The sequence below is a fragment of the Struthio camelus genome, chromosome 22 (genome assembly GCF_040807025.1).
Source record: "Struthio camelus isolate bStrCam1 chromosome 22, bStrCam1.hap1, whole genome shotgun sequence".
Classification (NCBI taxonomy): Eukaryota; Metazoa; Chordata; class Aves; order Struthioniformes; family Struthionidae; genus Struthio; species Struthio camelus.
The window spans coordinates 502,970-530,251 of record NC_090963.1 but is presented as its reverse complement, the minus strand read 5'-3'; the positions used below and the strand labels follow the sequence as shown (position 1 = coordinate 530,251).

Sequence of the window (27,282 nt, the reverse complement as noted above, 5' to 3'; positions counted from 1 at the left end):
GGGAAGGGGGAGATCGGGAAGGAGCCGGCTGACCAGAGGCGGCAGATGGAGCAACAAGGGGTCCGGGAAGAGGCAGAGGCAGGAGGGGGGCTCCCGGTGCCGCTCCGCGCCCTGGCTGCCGCCCGCCCCGGCCGGGCCGCGGGCCGCTGTCCGCGGTGCTGAAGCGGCGCCCGCCGCGCGGGGGGCAGCGCGGGGCGGCGGCGGCGGCGCCCGGCCGGGGGCCCCGCTCCGCCCCGCTCCGCCCCGCTCCGGGAGGCTGCCGCCCAGGTCCGAGCCCTTGCGCCTGTGCCCCGATGCTGCTGCTGCTGCGGGAAGCCAAGGGTTGCGCCAACGTGGGTCTCCGTGGTCAGAAAGCGTCGGTGAGTCTGAGCGTGGGAACTGGGGAGCGGCCCCCGGTTGTGAGGCAGCACCCGAGATCCCCATTGCTCCCGCCCTGAAGGGCAGGCACAGCTTAGGCATGCTGCCACACAGACCAGAGGGTGCCCAGCGTGACACTGTAGGCCAGGACAGCCACCAGGTATGCCCGGAAGAGCAGGACATCCAACACATAGCCCACTTGCAGCCACTCGCGGGCCACATCATGAAACTCCTCTTGTTTCTCAAGGAACTGGCGGATGGTGGTGATCTCACGCAGGATGCTGTGCATGAGCGGAGAGCCTTCAGCCTCAGTGGGAAAGGCAGGCATGGGCCTAGGGCCTGCTGCCACCTCGCACTCCCGGGGATCCTCACCACTGTAGTGGTTCAGCTTGGCTGCATGGTCAAGAGAAGGAAGCAAGAAAAATCTGTTAAGATGGGGAGCTGGGAAGGCTGCTCACACCTCGCTTTCTGCACATTAGTTCAATGTCTGGATTGCCAGGCATGAGCCATGCTGAAACTAGCCCTGCCGCCCACTCCTTAGACTGCTGGAAACACAGCTCAGGGGGCATGCATGGGAGCTTGGATGGTAAAAGGGTTGAATTTGGCTTGGAGGAAAGGAAGGCTCCGGTTTGGCTAACACTTGGGCCAGGACAGGGGATTGGGCTCTGGAGAGAGGAGGAGTTTGTGAAATACAGGTTTCAGACAGTCTCGCCCTGGCACTGGTGTAACTCCAGCAGCGCTGGGTGCACCTGTGCTGTGCCCCGTCACACTCCTCCGGGCATGATAGGGAATCTGTGTGGGGCCCTCCTGAGAGAGGGATGTGGGATGTCTGTTTCTGTTGCTCAGAGCTCCAATAGAGAAGACACAAGTCAACTGGAAATCTGAAAATTTTGCAAATTCTAGGAATTTGCAGTTAGACTACTTTGGGGCTAATGCCTACCTGGGGCCCAGTCCTCTTCTGCTCTTCATGCAAACTCTGTGTCCAGCCCTTACCTGTGCTGCCATTGTTCTCCACGTGCCTGGAGATGTCTGAGCTCTGTGCCCTGCTGTGGCTGAATTGGTTCCTGTCCCGGATACAGAGCAGGACGGTGGCTCGTTCCAGCAACAAGTGCTTCACCCAGTCAGGGACGTGTGGCTGCAGGTCCTGCTTGTGCACTAGGCACACAATGAGGATGGTCTCTGTGAGGCTGATGACGAGCAATGCCATGCACACCACAAAATAGATGCCTGAGGAAAAGTCAGTGAGGTGAGTAGCCTGCAAGGCTGGCACATTCTCTAGACTCATGCATAGAGCAGACAGGGCCTGAACAAATAATCCCTGCCCACTTCTCTAGGAGAGCTTCAGTCTTTGTACAGTGCAGCAACTCCTGCTGCTCCAGGCCCACAACTGCTGTACAGGTTTGCTTTGCACGCCAGCTCCCTCCAGTCAGTGGGACACCATTTGTACCTCTGAGCAGCTCTGACAGAGCCCTTAAGACCCATCTCTCTCTGCACCTGTGCTGGGCCAGGCCTTGAGCTCCCATGCAGCTCTGTCAGTGGTGTGCAGTCACCACTTTGGTACCCCAAGGCTTGAGTTCCTTTCACAGTCCCCAGTTGTCCTGACCCAGCTCTTCCACCTCTTGCTTCTCTAGTTCTGGTGGAGTTTCTCTATCTGAGCTGAACCGCCCCCGCTCTGATTTCTCTAGCATCCCTGTCCTAGAGGGATAGGCCTCGTTCCATCATCGCTGGGCACTGTCCTGACCCTGGTAGCAGAGAAGGGGATGAACACTGGGCTCCCACCATGTAAAGCATGTGTCTTGAGCTGTTGCCCCACTGCTGGCTGGGTCCAGGAGCTCTGCCATACCTATCAATGGGGTGCCAATAGCAGTAGCTGGAAGCGTGTCAGAGACAATGATTAGGAAGACCGAGTAGCCCAGCAAGAGGGTGATCTTGAAAGAGACCCTCTCGCCGCTGTTGGGAGGTAGGTAGAAGCCCACAATGTCCATAACCATCAAGAAGCTACTGGGGAGCAGCAGGCTGACAGCATAGAAGAGGGGACGTCTCCGGATAACTACCTGCCAGGACAGAGGGAGAGACAGGAAGGGTTTATCGCAGGGAAGAGCCCCATTTGAAATGAAGACTGGAGGTGGCGTGACTCCCTACGAAGCCAGGCAAGAACGGAGTGCGGACCCGAGAGTTAATGGAGCCAGCTGAAGGGTGCTCTGAAGGGGCCGCAGCTCCAGGGGCCTCCTGCTCCCAGGCAGGAGCAGTGCTAGCTGGTGGAGGCACTGCCAGCATGGAGCACCTCGGTTATGAAGCTATGGGAACTGGACCGAATTGCTCTTGAGGGCAAAAGCACGCGTTAGTGCCTCATCTCTGAGACCAGCAGTGGCCAAAGCAGAGTAGGTGGCATTTGTCTCCCGCAATGCGGCGTTTCTCTTCCCTCCCTCCACCTCCAGCGGCTTGATGAGGCGAAGGCCCTTACATAGAATTTCATCTCGGCATAGCTGTCGCTGCCCTCAACACTGAACTCCTGGAAGTGGCTGAGTACATAGAGCAGCTCCCACTCGCCCTGGTTCATGAAGACACTCTTGTCGAATTTCACCAGCTCCGGTTGCCGCCACAGCGAGAGGTTGAGGTCACGGACTATCGGGGGCAGAAGAGAGGTGAGGACAGAAGTGTGGGTACGCTCCACGCCAGCTGTACGAGTCCAGGAGCACTGAACGCCTCCATGCAGGGCAGTATGTCTCCTCTCTCCTTGCACTTGTGGAGCAGTTGGGCTGCATACATTCCCTATCCACTAGGGCCATCTAGAGGGATGATGCATCGTCTGCATCGAGTTAACATATGGGAGACACACTTGCTTCATGATGCCTCTCCTCACCAGCTCCTGTCCTGAAGACGACTGGTGCAGTGCCTGCCTCAGTGCCCCAGTGCAGAGGAGTGGCAGCAGCCTCAGGGTGAACAAACCAGGCCTGGCTTTGCCAGGAGGTAGGGGCAGTCGTGCACCCCTCACTGTCCTCCGTGTCTCCTCTTTGCTCCCTAGGTGCCTCAGGAACACTCTTGGCCCTGCCAAGCTCCCCCTGCCTGTGTCAGCACAACCCAGTGGAGGCAAGGCCCAGCTCCCCACCAAAACAACTGCATCAATGCCTAGTGCATTTTGCAACAGCTTGGTAACCCTTCTCCAGCAGGAGCAGGTTGCCGCCCCGTCCCTGCCTTGTTTCCCCTTCCCAAGGCCCACCTCCCCTCCCCCCCCCCCCAGGCAGGGCCCACAGCTGCAGAGGTCCTGGCACTTACTGTTGTGCAGCCAGCTAGTGAAGGTGAGGGAGCAGTTCTGGACATCAAAGGGGAAATTGTAGATATCCAGGCTGCAGGCAGTCATCACCTGGATGGGTTTGAGGTTCCGGACTTCTCCATAGTGGTGAACATAGACGTAGGGGATGTCGGGGGACTTTCCAACATCCACACTGAAAGGCACAAGGAGCAGAGACCGAGGCTAGGGAGGGCTTTGGACACAACTGAGGACAGAACGGGCTCCTCCTGGTGAGGTGCATCTGGGACGGTGATGGCACAGGAGCTGGGAAGTTGCCATGCTATTCTGCTGAGCTTTTTTGGAAGTAACTCGAGGCTGGACAAAAGGGTTGGGAAGTGAGCTCTCCACCCTGTGCTGGCATGCCTACCTCGGAGCAGTGCGATGCTCCCCATGCAGTTGGCCTCTCCAAGACCAGCCCAAGGAGCTTTTGTGCCTTTGCCTTTTGGCACGCTCGGTGGGTTTAAGGGTGGTTGCAGCGACTCGGTGGGTTTAAGGGTGGTTGCAGCACGAGACTGTGAAAACACCTTAAATGCTAGCGGGAGCTGGGGGAGGGGAAGGACAATGGCTTGCTTTGCGGGAAGGGCTGGCAGCTCTGCAGCTGCCCTTGCATTGTGCTTCCTTAACAAAGCCTTTCTCCAAATATCTGAATTCCACCCCCCCCAGCGCAGTGTGGGTAATTACAAATGTTTATGGTTAGCCAGCATTGGAAATGTCCCAACTCCCAAGCCGTTTCCCCATCTGCAGCTTACCGGATGTGGGGCTACTGCCAGTTCTGTGCTGGGAATACAAAGCGAGAGGTGAAGTGCATGTGTGTGCTCATGTTGGGAGAGGAGAATTAAATCCCCAGGCTTGCTTTCGTGGTCCCATGCAAAACAATGAGGAGAACTCAAGAGTTTTGCTGCACTTACAACTCGTTGATGAGGATGTCGGGCACCCAGATGCTCTCAGTGGGGAGGGAGATGTGCGTGACGTTGTCAAAGTGCGCTGGGTCCCACTGAAGAAACTCATCGATCCAGTGCTGCAGGGGCAAGACAAAAGGGGACTTGGAGATCAAGGTCAGTTCCAGCCCTTTCCAGATACAAACGCTGTGTTAGTCCTCTGCCGTGGAAATGAATCTGAAATGCCGTGCTTCAGAGGAAGGGAAGCCTGCTTCTCATTATCACCCCTGCCCAACCATGTAAAGCATGAAGTATGAAAGCTGCATCTGTAACACTTGAGTTTCATCCCCTGCAGAAGCCTTGTTACCCCTTGTGATGGGTCCGACTTCACTATACCAGGCTGGGACATTAGCGTCCAGGTACGTGTTCGTGGAGAAACCTTCGCCATCCCAGGGGGCTAGCTGTCCCTGGGAGACAGCACGGTCCCTACATGCATCTCCTCTGGGGCTAGAGCAAATCCGCATTTCCCTCATCCTCTTGAGACCGTGTGGCTCTGACTGTGCCCCAGGGAGTTTGTGGGTTGCATCCTCACCTGAAGGTGAATTAGCTGACCTGCTAACTAGGCAGAGTCATAAGGAATGGAGAACACCGAGGCAAGTAGATAGCTGAAGAGGTGAGGCTGCTACGTCTGGGCAAAGGGGGAGTCAGCGCTATGTGGGTGCAAAGGAGATCTTCTTTTCTGTTCAGTTCAGCACCTTTCTTGTGTACCCAAAGCAGCTGTTCCCAATTTTCCAAGGAGCCATCAGGCCAGGACCCTTGCCTGGTGACAGAAGCTGGGACACCGAGCTGGGCAAACGTCAGCGCTGCGGGGCGATAGCTTGCCTTCCTCACGTGTACGTGAGCCCCTTTCAGCGAGGGCAGGCAGCCTGCTCTCCCTCGGGGCCACACGAGTGATCTCTGCAGAAAGCAGCCCTGCACGTCGCGCTTGGAGAAACGTGTGTCACTGCGAGTGCTCAGCCCTGGGGGTGACAGCCGGGGTCTGCACGGGCCCTGGCGATTGGGGGGGGGGGGGGCGTTGGGGAGGTCTCATCTGCTCACCTGTCTGTACCAGATGTATGTGGTCAGCACCTGGTTTTTTTCATCCTGTAGAAATAAGGAAAGAGGGTACATGATTGGCCAAGGGCGTTGCGCCTGCCCCCAGTGTTACCTCCAGCTGCTGCTGGTGCAGGTGAAGAGACGCTGTGGGGAAGCATTTGCGCACAGGTCATTGTCCTGGGCAAAGCAGCACGGGGCAGCGGCGGCGGACTCACCACACTGAGAATGGCGTACACCATGACATCGATGGCCACGTTGGTCGTCGTTCGCCAGTCTCGAACTGGCCGAACGCCTTTCTCATAGTGAGCCAGCAGGTAGTCGGAGAGCCGGAGCAGGGCAGGCTTGCTGGGGCCTGGCGTCCTGCTCCCTGCCAGGGTAGCTAAGAGGGAGAAGGAGAAAGCTTTGTCATGGATTTGACCTGGTGCAGATGTCCTCGAGCCTGCAATTGGCCTGCAGCCTGTCACAGAGCGCAGGGCATGGCTAGGTAGCACACCTTGCTTGCTCTTGGGGATGGGATTTTCCAGTCAAAGTGCCAGTAGCTTGATGGGAACAAGACTGCCACCAAGAAACGTGATCTAATGCTTTATTAATATCTCCTCCTACGACATACACAGATTTCTCTGTGACCTTCCCCTGGCTCTTCTCGGCACCCACCCTGCAAGGTAACGTCTGAAGAGCTGTCACCTTCCCCTTCTCCGAGGCTGGTGTCAGGATCTCCGAACAGCGGCAGTGGGACACTGTGAGAGAACCACTGCCCTGAGAAAACTTCTCTCATCACTGTTATTTTCATGAGTGCTTTTTCTGTACTACGAGGCTGGAGAAAGCCACTGTTAAAGATGAACCAGGATGCTAAATTCATTTGTTGTGGAATGAAAAAGAACAAAATCTATCTACGACAGGAAAAAAAAAAAGGTTAATGTCATTAATCTTTAATGAGATAGGCATTAATCTCAGCGGGGCTTGCCATGTACGCCGCTGGGCTTTGGATCAGGCCCCCGCGTGCTTTGTGTGTGGCAGATGCTTCCAAGCGCTGCTGGCCAAAGCTGCTGCAGTCGGAGTTTCTCTTGGAAAGCCAGCGCAGGACAGCTGGGGTTTTTGGCTGTCGGTCAGATAGCTGTTCCCTCGCCCATCTTCGCCACCCCCATGCATCCGTGTGCTGCTCCTCCTTCGCCCGTGGCTCTGACGGGCGCTGCCTCAAGCCCTGGCAGCCCGAGTAGCCGACGGCGCGTCCTGCGGCGCGTGGGCTTCGTCGCCCTCCCGGGCGCGTGGCCGCTCCCCTGCTGCCCCGCGGGGCCTGGCGACAGGGCGGCGATGCAGGCTGAGGGTCCCTCCGGCCCCGCGGGCCTCCGCAGAGCTGACGCCACTGCGACCCGGCGGGGTGCCCGTCAGCAGCGGGCAGAGCTCCGGCCGCGCCGTCCCGGCTCGCCAGAGACACGCTGCCCCTCGCGCCGGCCTTTGCGCCGGCCGGTCCCCGCGTCGCTCTTGAAACCCTAGAGAGAGCCTGAAAATGGAGCGCCCGGCAGCGGCCGCCCTTGGCAAAGCGCGGCTGTTACGGGACGCGCGCGTGTGCGCGTGCCGCCCTGGCGCCCGTGGGCCCAGCAGAAGCGAGGGGGCGAAGGCCGGCGGGTGGCTGCGGCCTGGCAGCGCGGCCCGGCTGCGTCCGCCCCGGCGCCTTGCCCCGTGCCGGGCAGAGGCAGGAAGCGGCACGGCGGCGCGTGCGGCCGCGGCACCACATCGCCCCGCCGCAGAGCGGGGCCGCGGCGGCGGCGGCGGCTCTGTGTTGTCGGTCTGGCACCTGCAGACAGGACTGAACTCACTAAAGAGGAGCGGTGGGCAACAATTAGGCGTCTTGGTGGCTGGGCATCTGCTTCCTGGGGAAAGGGTGTCTCTGCCAGCGCTGCGAGCGTTAGGCGCGTGGCTGATTGCTTTCAGCGCGGCGGCCCTGGCTGCGGCGGCGGCGGCCCGAGCCGAGGCTGCACCGCCTCGCCTGCAGCTCTGCTCGCCGGCAGGGCCGGCGCCCGGGCCCCCTCCGCCTAGTCGGGCCAGGTCTGCGGGAGCGCGGCGGCCGGGCAGCGTCGTCAGGGTGGCGGGGGGCAAGCGGGCGCCGCCGCCGGTGCACCCCTCTCTGCCAAGCGGCCGTGGAGCCGCGGCGGGCGCTGCCTGTTCGGGCTCCCGCTGCCAAGCGGCTCCGGGGGGGGGGGGGTTGGTGGCGGCGAAAAATTGCTCTGCAGGGAGAGGGTTTGGCTGGGACGAGGGATGCGGGCGGGCATCCCAGTCCGCGCGTGGCTGGTGGAGACCGTGTCCAGCCCAGCCCACAGCCCGCTGGCCGCAGCTCTGCCCCCCGCGCTGTCCCAGCCGCAGCGGGGCGCCTTGGCTGCTCCCTGGCTGCTGCCCTCAGCTGGACAGATGGGTGGGTCCTTGCTGACTGATATGCCGTAGCTCAAAAACCGATGCTCAGAAAGTTAAAAACAGCAGAAAAAGCCTCCAGTCAACCCAGTTAAATGTTTATTTTGTCCTGCAATAAATTTTTCCTCACTGAGTTTCTGAAGCACCGCAATGCAAATGGCATAAAGTGTGGCGTGGACTGTTTTTTAAAAAAAATCCAATTGTTAAATTAAAAAAAAAAAATTCAGGGCAAAGTATTTGTCTTTTTCTGGCTTATTCCCTTCAGCTGAACTACGGTGAGATCAACACACATGCTCCAGAAATCGCCTGCACAGCCCACATCTTCCGTGGGTGTGGATTTGCTTTGATTTTTCTACCAAAAAACAAAAAGCATTGGCCAAAGCTGCCTCCCACCCATCCGGTTGCCATCGATTTCTCCGCGGCAGCCTCTACCGGCGCGAGGCAGTCGCTGCCTTATTTTTTCCTTTTGCTGAGATATCTTTGAGGGAGGGCGAGGGAAAGCAGAGGCTCGTTTCTTTGGGCCCGTAGCACTAAATAGAAAGGCTGTTTCCCCCCTTCCAGGTGTTTTCTACACTTGCTCCCTGCAGCAGCGGCCCGCGGGCGGGAGCGAGATGCCTGGAGGCGCATTGTGATGTGAAGCACCGCATCCGGCTGGGACCGGGGGCAATCGCCGGCAGCAGCTGCCACCCGTCTCCCGCGGTCCCTGGTGCCCCGTGAGCTGCGCCACGCCGCGCCGCGGGGATCCCCGTCACCTCCCCTCGCCCTGGCATCACTCCTCCGCTTTAACGTGGACTCTCCAACCTGTCTGCAGCGCGTCCACGGATCTGAGTTACAAACCTGCCGAGAACTTGCAGTTGCACTGGTGCAAAATGGTGCCGTGATTTTTCTACCATTGCCCAAGGAAGGTGAGCGATGAAACTAATAGTTGCTCACTAAGAGGTTCATGGTTACTTTTGCGCTGTGTGGAGCTCTGGTCATAAACTATAGCTACAGCATCATCTCTGCGCATTATCGTCCAAAAAACCTCAGCTCTGCGTTATGAGGGCTGAAACATTATTAGTGAAATGCATTTATCAGATTAAGTGCTAAGGCAACAGGTTCCAAACAGAGACAGACAGACAGCCTATGCTGTTTCTCTCTCTTAGGCTTTCCCATCTGAACCGGCTCAGACACTGAAGGCTTTGGAAGCACTTCGAAGCCTTGTACCGACGAGCCCAAAATTCGAGCGCTGGGTTGCAATATCCTGTTACCGCAGACACCAGCTCTGCTCCCTCTAGTAGCTGGTGCCACCAGCTCTGCGCAGACAGGCAGTGTCTCAGGGGCAGCCCATGCTTGTTCTCTCCCAGGTAGGTAGCTTTTCAAGCACAGTATGTCTTTTGAAAAAACGTAGCTTTCGCATGCTATGTACAGCTGCTAGGTTTCTAGGAAGGATTTCCAACACATCTTTCAGTACCAGAAAACGCCCGATTCTCCCCCAGCCTTTCCAGCCTCCCCCTAAGTTGCCTTACCTTCATTTTGCAGCACTGCGGTGAGCAGCAGCAGGGTGAAGGGCGCCCGGAGCGCGGCGCCCGCCATGGTCTCGCAGCGCAGGGCGCCCTCTCCGCTCCTTGCCCAGCAGCGCCGCACGGCGAAGCGAGCGCTCCGGTCCTCAGCCGCTGCCGCTCGCCCGCGCCGCCCTCCCCAGCCGGCTCTCCCTGTCCTCTCCTCTGCGGGAAAGCCAGCCTCGCCAGGAGAGCAGCAGCCCTTTTTGCTCACTTTCCCCCAGCCGTCAGGTTTTTGAAAATGCGTAATTAATCTTGCAATCAGCCTCCTCGGCTGCATCAAGTTTCAGGCTGGGAGGATGGGAAGGGAAGGCGCCCCGGCTGATTGCCGCCAGGCAGCGCGCTCCCGGGCAGCACCGCAGCGGCGCCGCGAGGCGGGGAGCATCTCCGGAGCTTTGCTTACAGATAGACGTCCTGATGCCGACATCGCAACGTAACGGGGATAACGTCGCCTTATTTCTGTTAGGGCAGTGGACGAAAGCAGAGTGAGGGTTTCTGAAAGAAAGTTCATTGCGCTATTGCGGCGTGCATCGCGCGGGTGCCTGTGCACGTGGGCGACCCGGCCGCGTTACGGCCCATGGCCAGGATGGCTCACGGATGGCTCAGCCGGGCAACTGCGATTGGCCTCCAACCAAGAAACCGCTGCGTCGGGACAGCCGGCTGGGCAGGCGCCGCAGCCCGGTTGCACCCTGGCCGCTAGACTGAGGCGGCGCAGCCCACTGCCGTGGCACCAGGCCTGCTCGGGGGCGCAACGTGCAAACCCGTTTTGTTTTGCCAGCTCGGAGAGTTAGCCAAAGAACTGGCCTGATGGCAACGGGGACTTAAAACAGCCAGCTACCTCCTTGTGGAGTTCACTGCTTTGGCCACGAAGCGTCCATGCAGGTGCTGCAGCCCCGGGGAGGGACGGGCCCGTCTCCTTCCCGCGCGCCGGGGCAGAGGGGAGAAGGGCGCGCCTGAAGCCAGGCCGCAGCAGGGGTGGAAAGGGGTCTGTCGGCAGAGAAAGGAGCGGTTCAGTGGGCGTGTGAAACATCGCGGAGGGCAAAGGGAGAGCTGGAAAACGCTCAGCGGGAAGGAAGAGCAGATGCTTCGTGATGGGGCGGGACTGGCTGCACGCTCCAGTAGAGGAGAGCCGGCAAACGCGACTCCTCTGTGCTTGGGCAAGGCTTTGCCCCGTTCCCCTGCACGTGACTGCAGGCAGGCTCACCGGAAAAGCGCTCTGGCCATGGTCACCGATGCAGCGGGGGGACCGAACGGGTGCTGGAGGCCCTTTCTAACCCCCTTGGTTATATGCACTTCCTGATTTTCTTAATAGATTTATTGTTCTTTAGGGGAAAAAAGGAGGAACTTTGAAAGCTGGGCAGCTTCATGCAGTTTTACAGCTGGAGTCAACCCCCCCCGCCCCGGCCCAAGGGCCGTGGCTCCAGGACAGGCCTTGCAGCAGTTAGTCACGTCGGTCACAGGCAGCGCGTTTCCATAAAAGCAAAGGTTCGGGTTTGAGGGGGGAATTTCTAACACGAGCCAAAACAATGTTTTATTTTCATCGAAACAATCTGCATTTGCGCAGGCGGTTTCAGAGACCGAAGGCTGTGGGTTCCCAGAGCCAGCGCCCGCCTGGCAGGAGACGGGTGCCCGCCCCGGCCGCGGGGCCTGGGGATCAGCCCTCGCCCGGCCGCGCGCTCCCCGCTCCCTGCGCCCCGCGCGCTCCCAGCGCGCCTCCCTCCACCCCGGCAGCCTCACGCCGTGCGCTGAGCAAATACCCCATGGCTCTGAGCAAACCAGGCCGCCAGCAACAGCTGGTCCCAGGTGATGCAAAGCAGCAACGTGCCGCTCGGGTGCTCTCTGCAGTCGTGCGCTCGAATTTACAGCCTCGGTCCTGGGTGCCGCTGGCGTCCACAGCGCCTTTCTTCCCCCAGCGCGTCGAGCGTGGCCACGGTGCTACTTTTCCTCTGTCGCCTGCGCTGTAACGCAGGCTGCGGTGGAGAAGCGCGCGCCCGGGTGCTGAACGGAAGCGCTCGAAGCCCGGAGGTGCCTGTCCACGGCGGGCGCCGGGCGGTGCGAGGCGCCGCTTCTCCGCCGGCTGGGCCTTCTTGCTGGCTGGGGGTTTGCTCCGGCTGTTGCTGCTGCTGCTTCAAGGCTTGCGGGCAGCGCGCCAGCGCAGCTTTCCCTGGAGGAACTTCCCATTAACGGGCCTGGTGGCGAGGCGCAGAGGCAGGAATCGGAGCCTGTGGCGGCGGCACGGTGCAAATCGCATCAGATGGCAGCGCGGAGTCACTTAAACAAGATAAGAATTAGTGCGCGGCCCTGATGAACTCCCCCTCGGCTGCCAATAGTCGTGTCAGGCAAAGAGAGAGTGCAAAGCCGGGGCTAATTTGATTTCTCGGCTCTGTTAGCGGACGGTAAGTCACCTCCCGGGGAGCGCAGACAGCTCGGAGCTGTTTGCCGTTATTGAATCTGGGTAATAAAAATCACGGGCAGGGCAGGGCCGGCGCGGGCTGGGGACCGTGGCCTGCTCTGCCGCGCCGGGGAGCGCCCGGGGCGGCCGGACGGCCCCGGGCTCGCGGCAGCCAGCGCCGCGCGGGAGCCGGCGCCGCGGGCCGCGGCCACCCGATGCGGTGGGCACCGGTGCACCGGCTGCCTCCGCAGCAGCTTCGTTCGCTCCGCGCGCTCCCTTGGGTTTCGCGGCTTCATCTTAAAGCGATTTTAACGTAGCTCCTTCCAGCCCGTCCGTTATCGGATATCTAATTAGTGTGATCTATTGCAGCCTGGTATTACACGCGTGCACACACACAGTCTGTGCGCTGGGGGCTCTTACGGGACTTTTTGTGGGACGTCTGATATAAATTGGCAGCATCCAGATCAGATTTACTTTCTGAAATGGTATAATGGGATTTTATTAGCTCTGTAATCTGCTGCACAGTAATTGCTTTTCTGAGAATCGAAGCGCTTGGCATCCGGTGCTTCTGGCGGCTCAGCGCGGGCGCCCCGCTTCCCGGGCGAAGCCTCCTCTCCCGCCCGTAAACGGCCCCGGCGGGGCTGCCGGCCGTCCCCCCGCGCGGGGCCGGACCCCGCCGCGGCGCGAAGCCCCCGCGCGCTTCGGGAACCGCAGCTCGGGGGCTGCGCGCGGCGGCGGCGGCGGCGGGGGGCTCTCGCAGGGGGTGCTGCACCAGCGCAGCCCCGCTGCGGGCCTCGCCGGACGGCCTGTATTTTCTCAATTTTTCCTGGTTTTCCTATCGCCTTTTCTCCAGGCCGGCCGGGCGGGCCGAGCCGCTGCGGAGGGCTGAACCAGGGCGGCTGCGGCCGGGACGGGGCGGCAGCGGGGGCCGAGCCCGGGCAGCGGGGCGGGAGGTCACAGAGGAGGCGCTGGCAAAGCGGCAGTTTGCAAACTGCAGAGCACGGAGCCATTTCTTGTTTATATGGAGACAGCTGCCCATAAAGGCTAATAGGTTTTTGAAGGATAGCAGCCGCAGAGGGATCTGTTGTCTTGGCTTGGCCTTTAATTTAGTTCAGCGAGCAGGCTGGCCTTCCCGGAGGCTGGGCGGCTGTGGAGGCCCCGCAGGCCCGGGCCGCGAGGAGCCCTGGGCAGGCCTCGGCGGGCGGGCTGAGCCGCCGGGCGAGCGGGGGCAGCACCCTTCTCCCGGCTCTCGGGCGCGCGCGGCGCAGCCCCTCAAAGCCTCGAAACCCAGGGAGCGCCGGGGCGGCGCTCCGGCAGCCGGCCCCGAACTGCGCGCGGCGTGAGATGGCCGCAGGGCTGCCGCCGTGCCGCGGGTGCTCCGCGCCGCCCAGGCCCCGCGGGCGAGCTGCCCGGCGGGCTCGGCCAGGCTGGCAGCAGGTGCTGGGCCGGAGGCGGCGCCGCCACCCGGCACCGTGACCGACCGCGGCCCTGATGGGCGCCTTGGCCTCGGGGCATCGCTAAACTGAGTAGGTGACTCGGAAACAGCAACAGAAGAGCAAATAGCGATGTTTCCAGGGACTTGACCAATGCTCTGAGTAAAACAGTCATTTTTTCCCCCCTTGTGGGTACGCGTCTCCGGCAAGCAGCATTTCCGCCTTCTCGGGGAAAGCGCTCGACAGGCTGCACGAGGACAAAGCGCTCGCGAAACATCCCGTCGGGGTAATCGCACATCAGCAGGAGGCCGAGGAGCTGACCTGATCGGCCCTTTCCGTCTGAGATGCTTGTTTGCATTATTCATCTTTATGGGGGAACGTGATTATGCAGCTGATGTAATGACTGTAAACTTAGAGCGGCAGTGCTTTGCAAACAAGATTTTATTAGAGCCATAAGAAAACTTCCCCAACTTGTGTAGCCGTCTTTAATAACAAAAATGAGCAATGCCTGTAAATAACCGGCATCGCTCCAGTCGGGCAGATGAGCTCTTCCGCGGCCCCACTGTATTTCACTGCTCAATTATCAGCATCAGAAAGTCCTGCGGGGGCCGGAGGGGACAGTTCAGACCTCTCTGCGGAAAGCGCTCTAAAGCGACGCTTGATGTAATGCCCGCGAGCCTGGCTCTTGGTATAAGAGGGTATCTCCTCCAGACTGACTTGTTTTTAACCTCCTTGGAGCAGCCCTGTGATAAATGAGTGCCATGCTGCTTCCTGGCAGCACAATCTCTGCAGAAGCAGAGGAAAATGTCACTTCAATGGAATAACTGTTTTGCAAAGTCATTTTGTAGCCTTCAGAGCGCCTTAACCACAGGTGCCAAACGGAGACCTAGGTGGTGGAGCCTTCGCGTGCCCCAGGCGACATCCTCACGGAGCAGACCGAAGGGAGGCGGGCTGGCAAGCAGCCCTCCTGCACACCCCCCGCCATCGCCCCCCCTCCCCGACAGCAGGAGAGGACCCTGGCTCACACATGGTCGTTGCCCAGGTGGAGGAATTTCACCAGCAGGATGGACTTGGACAGCCTGAGGACCAAGAGGGCCGTACAGGCTGTGAAGAGGACCCCTGTGGCAAAGGGAGAGAGAGGAACAATTTGGAGAGCCTGACAACCAAATGATAACAGCTGTAGCACATCTCTGGGAAGAAAGGAGCTTTCGTAGCAAGCTGCTAGTATTTACTCATCTGCTTAATGAATTCAAGTTGAAACAGCTGCAGGGATGAGTCACATGTATTTTAACTCAGCGAGCAGCACACATTGAGCCCCTTGCTGCTCGGTGGGTATCAGGTATGACTTGGGTTAGCGGTTCAGGCCAGGCTGCCTTGCTTCAGCTGCTGCTTGGGCACGAGGTGGGAGCGGAGCTGCGTTCCCAAGCCAGCAGCAGTCACTGACGAGCAGCGTACTGGCACAGCGCCTGGCAGCTCGCCTGCCACGTTGGCTCTGAAGATGTTGTAGCCCACCAGCATGCTGGCCTTGAAGGTGATCCTTGGACTGCAGTCAGGAGGTAAGTAGAAGCTGCCCAGGTCCACTGCCATCAGGAAGATGCTGGGGCCCAGCACACTAACCACACAGAGCAAGGGGTGCTGTCGAATGACGGCCTGGGCAGAGGGGAGAGCTCGGGGGGCTGGGATGGGTCTGAATCTCACTTGCAGTGTAACATGCTGTTGGAGTCTGTAATTCAACCCAAAACCCAGGGTGAAAAAGCCTTTTCCTCGTTGGAAAGGGAGGTGCGGGGGTGGCATTGCAGCCCTGGCAACCTGAGCTGAGCTGGGCTGTCCTCAGCTGCGTGCTGCCCTGGGCAGAGCCTTACCCCCAAATCATCCGAACAGCAAAGAAGCCCCGATGCCTTTATATCCCCTAGCAAAGGGAAGAAAGCACTTTTGTTTCAGTCACGTTCCCCACTAGACACCCTTCAGGTGTTAGCAGTGTTATGTCACAATTTTGTTATCCATTAAAGGCAGGTAATAATAAGTACACAAAGGTATTTGGAGCCCATTGATGTTAACGAAGGAGATCTGTCTCATTGGGAGCAGGTGCAGCAGCTGCATGTCAGAGAGGCAATATTACCCAGGGTTAGGTGGAGATTGCAGACCCCACCAGTATTTAATCTTGCATGACTGTCTTCATGGCACAGGCAAGAGCTTGGTGCCCAGATGCAGTTTGCAGTGAAGTTTGTTGCTTCCTCCTCCTTGTTTTTTGCTGCTGTAATTTCCTAATGGACAGGAAGGTGCTGACTTGGACCTCCCCTGGCTTCCCAGGGCAGCAGCACACATTTGTCTCTTTGTTTTGTTTCCCTTTGCCTCCCCTGAAGGTGACTGTTGCTGGAGGGTTGCTTAGGGTGCAACGAGGTGCCCAGGGCCAGGCCTGGCTGGTTTCTCAGCGAGGCAACAGGGAGCTGTGTTGGGTCTCTACAGGAAGGTGAGGGCAGCTTGCCTTGGTGCCACCACTGTGCATGGACTCGGGTGCAACCTTCTCATCAGTGGGACCCATTCCCAAAGGCAGGTTTGTAGCAGGAATCCTGGAAATGCTCGTTACTTTTATGTAGAAATTTAATGTCTATCTTTCTTGTATTTCCTACAAAAACTATTTTGCTGTGGCTTTGTTTTTTTAGAAGTTTTTCCAACCAGGAACCACAGTACTTTCAGTTGTGCTTAAAAAAAAAATAATTCAAGCAAAATGAGTGTATTTTTCCCTTCCTTTTACAGAGGAAAATGAGAAAGATTTTGGGGAAATTGGAAAGGTTAAGTTGGGCTGAGAAGGCTGTTAGCTTTTGATTTAAAAAATTTGAACAGATTTTGCTGAGAAATACCCTTTCTCTTGTTTCAGGTGTCCCGGGCAAGCCCGTGGTGCCCAGCCGAAGCTGCGGCCAGGGGGCTGGGCTGGGCTGGGCTCAGCTCTGCTTGGTGCAGGGTCCGGCCGGGCCGTGGCAGCATGCACGGGTGAGCGGAGCTGGCACGGCGGGTGCGTTTACCCGTGTGCCTGCCTGCTGGCACCTTCTCGCTCAAGTGTTCTTCATTATTTCCTGCCGCTCTGGTAATGTGTCGCAAGCTGATATCTTTAAAATTAATGAAGTGTTTAAGCCTTAGTCAAGAAGCTCATCAAAACAACAGCCCGCTCTCCTCGCGGCGAGCACGGAGCAGCTCCTTGCCAGCCCCCTGCGCTCCGGGGAGAGGGTCCACGGGCTCAGCCTTAGGGCTGACTAGCTGCTAGGAAGGTGAGTCCCCAGGATAGCGAGTGTGGGACAGGCCTGGAGAGAGCAGTGGCATGCACTCATCACCTGGGAATTAACACCACCTCTGCGCCTGTGGGCGGAGGGGCTGTGAGCTGCTGCTGTGGCCAGTAGCTCCTGACTGTCCCAGTAGTGTTGATGTGGACATAGTGCAGCTCAGGAGCCTTCCTGATGTCCATGCTGGAAAGGACAGAGTTTTGCAGGAGCAGTGGGGCACAGAGGGGGCTAGATCATCACAGAGGAGGCACAGGCACAATTACAAGGAAGGCAGGGGCCAAGATTCCTAAAGGAAGGATGAATTTTTGGATGCCTCCTTTTTCAGGTGTTCGTTCAACTTGAGCAAGAGCTAGCTGAGCCTGAAGCCTTCGTATTGTGGGGGCAGGTTCTGCATCAGAGTGGAAATGAAGGCTTTCAACTGCTCCTGTTTAAACATAGGAAGCCAATTCTTGCAAGGAAATGACAAACCTAATGGCAAACTTGCAAATCATTGACGATATCTGGAGCCCAGATAACGTTGAGCTGCAGTGAAATCTCCTTCATCTTGTCACAGAGGCTGAAATCCCAGGTGAGAAATTCATCCTTCTGGATCTGTGGGCAGAAGAATATTCAAGTTCATGTGTGTGGCTGTTTTCCCCAATTATGTTATGACTGGAGTAGAGTCTTTTGAGGGACACTTTCGTTTTCTGTGCTCAGGGAGAGGGATGCAGTCTTGCCTCACTAGGAGCATGCCAGCAGCTTCCTTTGGCTCGCAGCTGCAGACCAGAGGCATGGGCTAGCGGCGCGTGCTGCTCTGCCTTCCACAGGACGCAGCGCAACTGCCCTGCTCTGAGCCTTTGAGTCTCCTCTGTCTCGAGGCTATTATCCAACCCCAAAAGAAAGCCATCCCTAAGGTGGTTACGGTAGGTGCTACTGAGTGGTTAAATTCTCCCTTTGGTTCTGCCACAAGCAAGAAGTATTTGTTTACCTGCTGAAGCCAAATGCTTGTTGTTAGCTTTTGGTTGTGTGCATCCTGCAAGAGAAAAATAGAAACAAGCTTTTCTACAATGCATGTGACTCTCTTGATAAGAGAGGGACAACAATTTTTAACAATTCAGTATCTCTATATGCTACTGCCTTCTGCTTTTAAACATAACTCTTAAGGTGGTTCTGACAGGTTAAATTAGTAACATTTCCGTTTCTTAAGTGTAAGTTCTTGGTATCTGTTGAAATTCCCTAGACTTTGTCGTCTTAGTACTAATAAGCACTTTTTGGATTTTTTGCATGTTATTGCTTGCTCCCTCTCCTTTCCATAAAACTGGGCAAATTCTGCAGTCACTTTACTTGTAATACTTACTACTCTGAAGAGTCATATTGGCTTAAAGGGGATTACATGCTTCTAGAAATGGTATCTTGCTAGCAGGCATTAACAAGCATGGCATCCTGGGGCACTTCCAGAGGTGAGACAGCGGTGGCAGCAGCAGGGATGCCCAGGGTGCTCTGACCGCCCCAAGCAGGGGCTCGGCAGCATGGGTGCAAATTGGCTGCTTCCTTTCAGTTAAAAAAGGCTCGTGCATGGGAGGATCTTGGGGTTTGTAATGCGAGAAGGGGGGCTAGGGCAGGTCTTCAGCTCCCACTTACTGTTCATCTGAGAGCGTATGATCCTTGCCACAGTAAATTGCCTTTGATGTAATGGCATTTTGACTGTACTTGACACTGCAAACGAATCACCAGTATCTGTCTTGCTGGTAATTAGTTACTGTGACATTAATCAGGCTGCTAAACATAATACATACGCTCAGCAAACTCTGGGCTAAAAATATGAGGCTGAGTTTATATTTGTAATCAGGATATTAATAATTTTTCAGAGGGAGTTGTCTCAGCTGCTTTAGGCAGATACTTGTGTTAAATCTCCATGCATATAGATTTTCCTGCTCATAAAACACAGTAAGTGACCTCAAGCTAGGTGTATTTTTTTTTCCTGTGACATGACATTCCCTGCCTTTTCAATGATGGGGTTTCTCCTTCTCCCTTTACTTTGTCTTATTACAGGACTGGCAGTGCCCTGATCACATCAGCCCAGTCCCAAAGATGCACAGTGCTGGGCTCCCTTCTTGCCAGTAATTTAAACACATCCGTGTTGCAAGTCTTGTAAATACCTTTGGTGGAGTACTGGTGTGCTTTCAGTTAAGCATATGCCTAAGTGCTGGTTGGTCTGAAGCTCTGCTCGCTCTCGAAGCGAAAGGGTAGGAACATGTTGCCTTTCTCCCTGGAAAATGTGGCATAAAAGACCTGTGGAGACAGTGAAGGGGGGAACCTTCAGGAAACCTTCCAGATCCTGGGAGTTCATACAGGGATTTGCCATGAAAGCAGAAGTCTGTCTGTGCCAAAGTTTTTTGGCTTGCTGAGAACAGCTGTTTGCATGGTGCCCTCTAAGGGGAGCCCTGTACCAATATCCCAGACTGGGCTCAGCGCGCTCCAGCAGAGGAATGATGAGACAAGCTCCCTGCTTTTTCAGTCTGACCTTTCTGCTGGGGAAATATTGGTAGTACTAGCCAAATATCCAAGAATTGCCTCCTGACCTGCCCTGTCATGTGGAGGAAGGTTCCTTTGGACCTGGATCTGTAAAAAGGGAATTCAGAGGAGATGAATGGTAGCTCAGGGAAGATGTTCTCCTTTTGGCTCCCCTACAAGCAAGTGCAGTAACGGTAAAATGCAGAATCCTGACACACTTGGTTCAGACCTTTTAAGGTGGAGGCTCTGCTTTGCATTAGCTCTCCTGAGCAGACTCAACTGGCAGGAGAAACGGCCCAGGGCTGGATTTTGGAACCCAAATTTTGTCAAAACCATTCCCAAGTCGATACCTTTTTGTTATTTCCTTCTAACAGCACCTCATTGCTGTTGCCTGATCTTTTCTGTTTGCTTGGCTTCTTCTTTCATCTGAAGGCAGAGGACCTACTGGTCCATGGCGGCAGGGTTTGCCAGAAGGTCAGGGTGAAGGAGAAACTGCTCACTCCTGGTCTCTTTTAGCTCTTTCAACACTTTCTCACCTGCCTGTGCTGCTTCTCCTGTACCACCGCTCTCCTCATTGCTACCCAATTCTCGTGTGCTGTCCCAGTGCAAAGCACTGTGCTGGTCCAGAGGAGCCTTGCAAGGACCATGGCTATCCTGGCAGCTCCCTGGTGAATGCAACAGGGCTGCAGCTAAAACTAGAGTCTTTTCTTATCAAGTTAAACAACAAGTTTCTCAATGCCAGCTGGCTGGCATAATTGGTTCTCTGGTGGCATTATTCACAGCTCTTTCCTCTTTCAGATACCTTCCATCTTGCTTGTTAAAAGCACAGGATATTTTGGAGAATTGGAATTCATTAGTCTTCCTAACAGAGGGAGCCTACTTAGACCTAAATTGGTGGTTAGCAAATGTACAGATAATTCCCCCACATTCTTATTTATCTTCTCCAGTTCGGCAGAGTATAGAAACAGATGCCTCGGCGTCTGTCTGGGAGGCTCTAGTCAATGGAGTGGAATACAAAGGTATCTGGGATTCGGAATTGGCAAAACTCAATATAAGCAAATTGGAACTCTTCTCCGTTGACTAGATTACCTCCCTAATCAGATTTCCCCAAGGTCCTCCTAATAACTTGATATTCTCAGACAAGACTAGTCTTTTATGTATGTGAAACAGGAGGCAAAAGATCACAATAGAAGTTGGAGGCGGTGATGAAGACAGGCCAATAGCTCTTCATGCAAAACAATGGTTGCTAAATGCTCGTCTATTAGTGCCCGCACCTGCCGATGGCTCTGCTACATTGAGGCTTTTAAAGCCTCTGGATTCTTGATGACATTGGCTCTGGAGCCAAATCTCTGCTTAGATGTACCAGTAGCACCGGTATGGATCTTCTGAATGTGCATTCATTACAGCCAAAGATGTAGAGAAGACCCTAAATTGGGAGGGGAAATAAATTTCCTCTTCCCTATCCTGGCTTAGGGTAGTTATTTTACCGGATCCTGCTAGCTTACAGCTAATGATGTGGAGATGGTGGCTGCAAGCCCAGCAGCTCTGCTCATGTACATAGCCTGCCTCTTTCAGCTTGGTGTTTACAAGGGACTTGCTACAGCTAAAGCAAGCAATATCCTCTCTGAGCCCCTTCATAACTCTTTTATTTTTGTAACAAAATGGCATCTTCCAAATCTGCTCTCTGTTCTCCCCACAGTGCTGATGGATGGCTGGCAGCGGAAGGAAACCGATTCTGGTCTGCTAGACACCTGTGGGAAACATTCACTTGATCTACACCCAAACTTTGCATCTTCAGATGCCCTGAAATGCAATTTCAGTTCATCAGTAAGGAGGAATTAAAGATCTGCAATACAAGAGGTAATCACAGCGCTTGCAGTTATTCACTAATTCATGTAGCGTATTTCCTGTAATTAATACCATGCCCACACAGTGCCTATGTTAATATACTTGCCAGCACCTCAAGATTATATTTCAGTGGTTTTTAGAATAGCAAAGCAGGTCAAGTAAGCTGAGACGGAGGAAGCTAGAACGGCACAGACCTTCCAACTGTGCTTAAAGGGATGCTGCCAAAATTGAAACAAATAACAGCACTAGATAGGAAGGTGATATTATTAGTCTGGTAGACTCTTGACACTGGCAGAATTATTTTATGTTGTATTTAAACTTTGCTGGCTATTTCAGTTTTTTCTTTGCATATGAGGCAAATGGGATAATGTGTACTGGGTTGTTCAGTTGCACTGTGTTTAGCAGCTCTGCTAAGCCTTCCTCCTCACCCCCTTGCCTCCCAAATGCCTGAACAAAAAAGCTTTCACTGAAGTACAGAGGAAGCTGTGAGGATGCAATCTTCAAAGTCCTGTAAGGAGATCGGCATCCAAGCTGCCATCTGACTGGAAGCCTCAGCCCTTTGGGCAATACAAGTCCAAATTCCTTCCAGTCTGCTAACTGAAATAGAGAAGATATATAATTTACTGAACATACACCTTGTAATCTCCTTTCAAATACACATTATAATTTTTGCCTGCTTATTTTCAGTCTAAGCTAAACTGATCCTTGAAAAGGCCATCTGGAGCCAGTCCTGGTCCAGCAGGTGACAGCGTGTTGTGAGCAGCAGAAGCTCGAGAGCAGCTGTGCGGGGAGGCTGTGATCACCATATCCAGCACCGCGTGCACGCAGAGGTCCAGGTACACAGTGGTGGCCTCTGTCCAGTCCTTGATGGGTCTCACTCCTCTGCGGTAATGCTGCAGAAGATGCCAGGTCAGGTGATGGGAAGTGGAGTATCATGCCACAGAGCATCTGCAGTGGAGTTTCCTGAAACGCAAATAGGCACCTGCCACTAGATTTAGTGGCGGAAAGGTGTCAACCATGGCCTGGGGGGGAGGGGGGGTGTTAACCTTCATGTGCCATGGGCCTCAGTAAATGAATTAGACCAGGAAATTGCATTTGGTCTAGAAATTAGCAGACAGAAATCACTATGGCCTAGGAAGTTAATGATGTTTCATCTAACCCTTTAACTCTAAAATGCCAGAGACCCTTCCTCAGGGGCAAGGAGAACCACTCGGGGAGCATCTGGCTTCAGCACTTGATGCTGAGCTCCAGTGCTCTGTGCGAAGCCGGTACGGTGGAGGAGAAATGAAGACCAGCAATTGTAAGTGACATATTTCTAAGTGCTCCTCCTGAGATGCAAAAAGATATTTTGCTCACAAGCTTTGCCAGCCCTTGGGGAGCTCAGCCTCACCAAGTCATTGGGCTGAAGCAAATTGCCAATGCGTGTGAGCAAAATCTAATCTGCAGTGTCCTGCGCGTGCATGCGTCTGAGTGCTCAGAGCTTTTGATGGCTGTTTTGATGAGCTGCTGAAAGTATGAGATCCAGCAGGAAACTGCAAATGAGATCTCCTCTCCCAGTGCACCAGGCCTGCTCATACCCATTCCTTTATGAGCGATACGGTGTCACTTGCTGCCACGGGCAGCCGTTCTATGATTTATCAATGTCACCGTGACCAAAATGCTGAGAATTGTGCTGGAGGCACAATTCCAGCCCTGGACTGTGCTGAGGAATGGCCACCTTCGATTCATCAGAGCCGCGAGCCAGGTGAGTGTTTGGCTCTGGGCAGCAGCTTTTCTTCCACAGCCATGTTCTCTAAAGGTGGTTTTCTGAAAACTGCACTCAGACATATGTAACATCTCACCTTTGCTGCCTTCCCAGCAGGGCCAGCCTAGTCAAGTAGGCAGGTACAGTATGACCTGTTTCCATTGAGATCACACACAAATCATGTGTTAGACTGCATTTACCCCTGAATACTTTCTGCTCTTTTTGTCAGTATTGGTTACTTGAGCACTGCTGTTTCATTTTCTGTCTCATCAGTCTTGCCTGAATCTTGCTCATGTCTTGGCTCCAGCTCCATTCAGAGGCAACAAGTTCTCTAGTTTAATCACACAGTTGATGTTTTTGGAAAAAAGCATTTTCTTTTTGAGGCAAAACAAGATTGGCTTGCAAGTCGGGGGTGAGGGGGGAGCAGGGACTTGAAGTAAAAATTGAGAGTATTTGGGCTTTCTGCTAAACACAGGGAAATAAATTAATCTTGGATAAAAGTTAGATTAACAGAATGGATATGTGGTTCAGTGGCTGGTACTTAACAGTAAATTATGACGTGGAAAACTAACACGACAGCCATGCAATCGCTAGATGGTCTCAGCAGGCAGAGGCAGAATGCCTTGGGGCAGCCTGAGGAGCGAGGCAGTAGGAGCAGCCATGTCCAGCCTGGCTTGGGGGGGGGGGGGGGAATGGGACATGAACACCCTTCTTGCAGCCCACCGTGTGCCAACAAAACAGCAATGTCACTTCCTGCAAAACTTTTCCAGAAGATGGATTTAAATTGTATCCTTGCTCTCGTTAAATTTAAAGTCCTGTGCTTTTTGCTGAACTATGCTTTGGCTTCCAAGAGCCAAGGGAGACCTGGGTCCCAAGCTTCTCTGCCAAACACTCCCTGCGTTATCCTGGGGAAAGCATCTTGTGCCTTTCCTTGCCTCGGGTTTCCCGCTTCCAAAATGGAGCTAGCGATGTGTGTCTGGCTGCTTACTCATACCACATTCATCACTGTGGAGTTAAACTCAAGGAAATTTTTCTGAAAAGGGCTTTAATAGCCTCAGATGGCTGGGGCAAACTGGCACAGGGTCTCTTCCTGTGTTTTTTCAAGCATTTGGGCTCTTTTCTCCCCTTCTAGTATGAAATGCCCTGCATATAACTTCTTTCAGAAAGGGAAAAACATCTTCAAAGACTCTTTGGGAACAGTCCTCCTTGGTGGAATTAGTTGCAATGCTGAACAAAATAAGGAAGATGTTTGCCCCTGCCTTGCCCAGAGGGATTTTTGGTGTTCAGTCTCTGCTCCCACCTGCAGCCTCAGGGGCACAGCATGGACACCGTGCCTGGGACCTGCCACGCCAGCAGGCTGTGAACATCAGTCAGCATGCAGGATGCAAACAAAATGAGGTTAAGCTGCTTGATGCTGTTTGCAATGCTGGTCATTTTCAAAAGGATTTAAAAGAAGCTGTGACTGCTGCCTTTTGACTCTGCTTAACTGTCTGTGTGAGTTGGTGGCACAAAGCTATGAAACTATGGGGGCTTCTAGTAAAATCAAACTTGGAAAAGATGTTTGTTTTCTTCTAATTTCAACTGTACTCATAAAAATACAGTAACTTAAACTGTGGAAAGCAGGTTACTGGCCCTTTCTGTTGCTACAAACCACCTCATCGTCATAGTTTTTCACCTGAGGACCTTTGACATGTGTCTCCACAGCTGGGAAATTCATGGTAGGCTGTAGATCTCTCAGGTTTTGCATCTAAAGTAGCTTAAGCCTGAAAACTGGCATTTCTGGATTCCTTGTTAGACGAACACTTGTAAGGACCTCAGTCATCTGAATTACAGTGCAGACATGCCATGCTGCCACAGTCTCACAGTCAGTCCGTCCAGCTGGGTGAGAGCAAAGCTGGTCCTTTTTACAGTATCTAATCCAGCTTACTTGTGCAAACAGGGAGCGCGCGCTAGCCGTACGCACCCATCACAGCACCTGCAGCCTCCAAAAGGGTCCAGGGTATATTAGGAACTTACCTGAGGCCAGGACATGCAGGAGGAGTGCTCTGAAGGCAGCTGCCACTTCATCACGTGCAGTTTCTGGCTTTGTCCAAAGTTCCCACCATCAAAGGCTTTCTTCAACGGGAGCTGATGGTGTCCCTCTACCCAGGGCTGCTCCCCATTAACATCTTATTCCCCCAAAAGAGTGAACTAGCTCAGAGGCAAACACAGCTGAATGTTTCTGGGCTTGTTACTACTGCTGAAATATCCCAGCCTGTGCTGATCTCCAGCCTGATTGCAAGCAATATTTTAATTTCATTGATGTTGTAGCACTAAGTGACTAATGGAATCTAGGGCCTATTGCCCAGGAGGGGAAAAAATCATGCTAATATGATTTTCTTTCAGTGCTCTTACCTGTAGCTGTGCGTGTTGCTGACTTACAGGATGTTAATGCCATTAATAATTGAGTTCCAAATAGCTGCTTTAAATCAGACTTACACTGCAATGTCTTCTGTGTTTGACAATAGTTACTGCACTCTTGAATTACCCTGGACAATGGAAACCTGCTATTGTTTAATAAAGAACAATCACTAATGGTGCAGGGGGAAAAATCCTGTCTGCTTTCAGTCTTTCCTGACTCCCTTTAATTAAAAGGCATATTACACTGTGATTAATGGGGGCACTTGGGGAGGGTTTCACTTGGCACACTTCAGGAGAGAATGAGATACTCCCCACCAGCAGGATTTTACCAAAGGCTGGACAGGCCCCTTCTGTGCTAGCATCTGCAAGGAAAGGGAGTGAAGTGACACAGCACGCTTCCTTTCTGTTAGGGCTCCCTTCAGAAAGGGGTTGAACCGCAAATCCTCCAGCTTGGCCAGCTGCTCCTTTACCATTTGTGGTCCTCTCAGGGCAGTAACAGCGATGCATTCACAGAGATGTGCAGGAGGCACCTCATCTTATCCTTTTTTGCACTGTGCCCTGGACCCCTGGCCCATCACCAGGTGGCCATTTGCTAATCATGTACATCTGTGCAGCCTTCATTAACTGGAGTACCCCCAGGCTCCTGGCCCTGGTATTCTCAGGCCTTAACGGGTAGGCAAACATTGGTAGGGAATATGCAACTTTTTGCCCAAATTGGTAATGAGGCTATTTAGCAAGAGCTAGTTCTCCTCTGTCAATGCTCTTGGTAAACGTCTTGACTCGCCTTCTGGTTCTGCAGTCGCTTGGTCCCCTTTTCCCTTTGCGTGGGAGAAGGAACGCTCCCTATTTCCACACGTGCTGGTGGATGTTGGCTTGGACAAACACGTTCTAGGAATGTTCCCTTTCCCTCTCGTGCTTTGGTTTCACTTTTTAAATCACTGTTTCTGACCAGGGAGGTGCATTTCTTCTTCCTCTGACCTGTGCTGCAGCAGGGGCCCTTCTTGGCAACAGGTGGCAGAATTCTCCTTTTTCTCTGGCTGGGTTAAGAAATGGGAGGGAAAAGGGTCTCTGAAATGAGATCTCCTTAGCTCTGAGAGCTGTGAAGAGCGACCCGGGGCATCGCACGAGGGAGGCAGCCTGCTGCAGCACGGTGTCGGTGGAGAGTCGCTGCCGCACGCTGAGGCAGAGCGGAGTAGCTGTGCTTTGGGAGCGGTTTCTGCCTCCGGGTGCCAAAGCAGCAGGAGCCGAGCTCCCGAGCGCGGAGCAGACGGAGCCGAGGCCGTGCGCGCAGGGAAGGGAGGATGCAGAGCCTGGCACCCTGGGAAAAACGCGTGGCATTTGGTAATTTCCAGAGAGCAGGAGAACAGCGTTTGCTGCAGTCCGCACGCCCCCTCCGGCTGGTTTTCCGCTCCGAGGCTCCTCGGCAGGCTGCAGAGGAGGGGGCAGCGAGGTGTAATCGCGCTCCTCACGCCCGCCCGTTTTACCTAAAACACAGGCAAAGCTGAACGGCCGGAGGAGGAGAACCCGCGCTGCCCAACGCGGAGCCGCTCCGGGCCTCTCCTCCTCCTCCGGCCTGCAGCGCGGGGACCGCGGCGCGGGTGGACGGGCCCGGGGGGCGCAGGCGCTGGAGCGGGTCTTCACGGGGGCGTCCCGGCCTCCAGGGCGGCCCCGGGCCCCGCGCCCTCTGGCGGCCGCCCCGCCCCGGCCCCAGGCGGCGGCGGCGCATGCGCGGCGCGGGGCCCGGCGGGCGGCCGGCATGACGGCCGAGCTGCAGGCCGCGGAGGGCGGCCCCGGCCCCGGCCCCGGCGGAGCGGTGAGCGCGGCGGGGCGGCGGTCGCCATGGCAACGGGGCGGGGGGGCGCGGAGCGGGGCTGCCCGCTCGGGGGCTGCGCGGGGCGGCCGGCTGCCGCCCGCGGGGCCTTGCGCTGGGGCCGGGCCGGGCCGGGGCGCTGCTGCGGCGCGCAAGGAAAGGTGGGCGGCTGGCGGGTGGAGCTGGCGGCCCGAGAGATCCGCCTGGCGTTAGCGGCGCTCGGTCCGGGGCGGCGGGGCCTTCTGGGCGCTGCCGCCGCCCGCCCCGGGGATGCCGCCCGGGCGGCAGGTGCAGGGCCCCGCCGCCCCCCGCCGC

At 55.4% G+C, this 27,282-nt stretch overlaps 2 protein-coding genes and 2 long non-coding RNA genes across 15 annotated transcripts in view; 2 read left to right on the top strand and 2 right to left on the bottom strand.

Annotated features, from left to right (window-relative positions):
• Nucleotides 1–342: 342 nt before the first annotated feature.
• HTR3A (5-hydroxytryptamine receptor 3A) lies at nucleotides 343–9,619 on the bottom strand. Its single transcript, XM_009670053.2, has 9 exons — nucleotides 9,537–9,619; nucleotides 5,838–6,001; nucleotides 5,626–5,670; nucleotides 4,558–4,667; nucleotides 3,634–3,803; nucleotides 2,822–2,982; nucleotides 2,201–2,411; nucleotides 1,351–1,584; nucleotides 343–750 (listed from the first exon to the last, which is right to left on the bottom strand). Exons 1-9 carry the CDS (start codon nucleotides 9,601–9,603, stop codon nucleotides 452–454), a joined length of 1,461 nt encoding a protein of 486 aa, XP_009668348.2. The 5' UTR covers nucleotides 9,604–9,619; the 3' UTR covers nucleotides 343–451.
• A 6,773-nt stretch (nucleotides 9,620–16,392) lies between these two features.
• On the top strand, nucleotides 16,393–21,969 carry LOC104140991 (uncharacterized). The gene is made up of 3 exons (XR_693449.2): nucleotides 16,393–17,240; nucleotides 20,865–21,025; nucleotides 21,701–21,969. It is a non-coding gene; the product is annotated as an uncharacterized lncRNA (long non-coding RNA).
• Nucleotides 17,179–18,940, bottom strand: LOC104140990 (uncharacterized). Its single transcript, XR_693448.2, has 3 exons — nucleotides 18,811–18,940; nucleotides 17,640–17,684; nucleotides 17,179–17,263 (listed from the first exon to the last, which is right to left on the bottom strand). It is a non-coding gene; the product is annotated as an uncharacterized lncRNA (long non-coding RNA).
• Nucleotides 21,970–26,275: 4,306 nt separating the features above from the next.
• USP28 (ubiquitin specific peptidase 28) overlaps nucleotides 26,276–27,282 on the top strand; it is a 32,117-nt gene continuing 31,110 nt past the window's right edge. For 3 of the 12 annotated variants that reach the window (XM_068916587.1, XM_068916582.1, XM_068916578.1), the window contains exon 1: nucleotides 26,883–26,970. In XM_068916587.1, the coding sequence (XP_068772688.1) occupies nucleotides 26,914–26,970 (57 nt within the window). In that variant the 5' untranslated portion in view covers nucleotides 26,883–26,913. Of the gene's footprint in view, nucleotides 26,499–26,882; nucleotides 26,971–27,282 lie in introns of those variants that run through there. The other 9 variants (XM_068916591.1, XM_068916588.1, XM_068916579.1 and 6 more) reach the window with 6 other exon arrangements.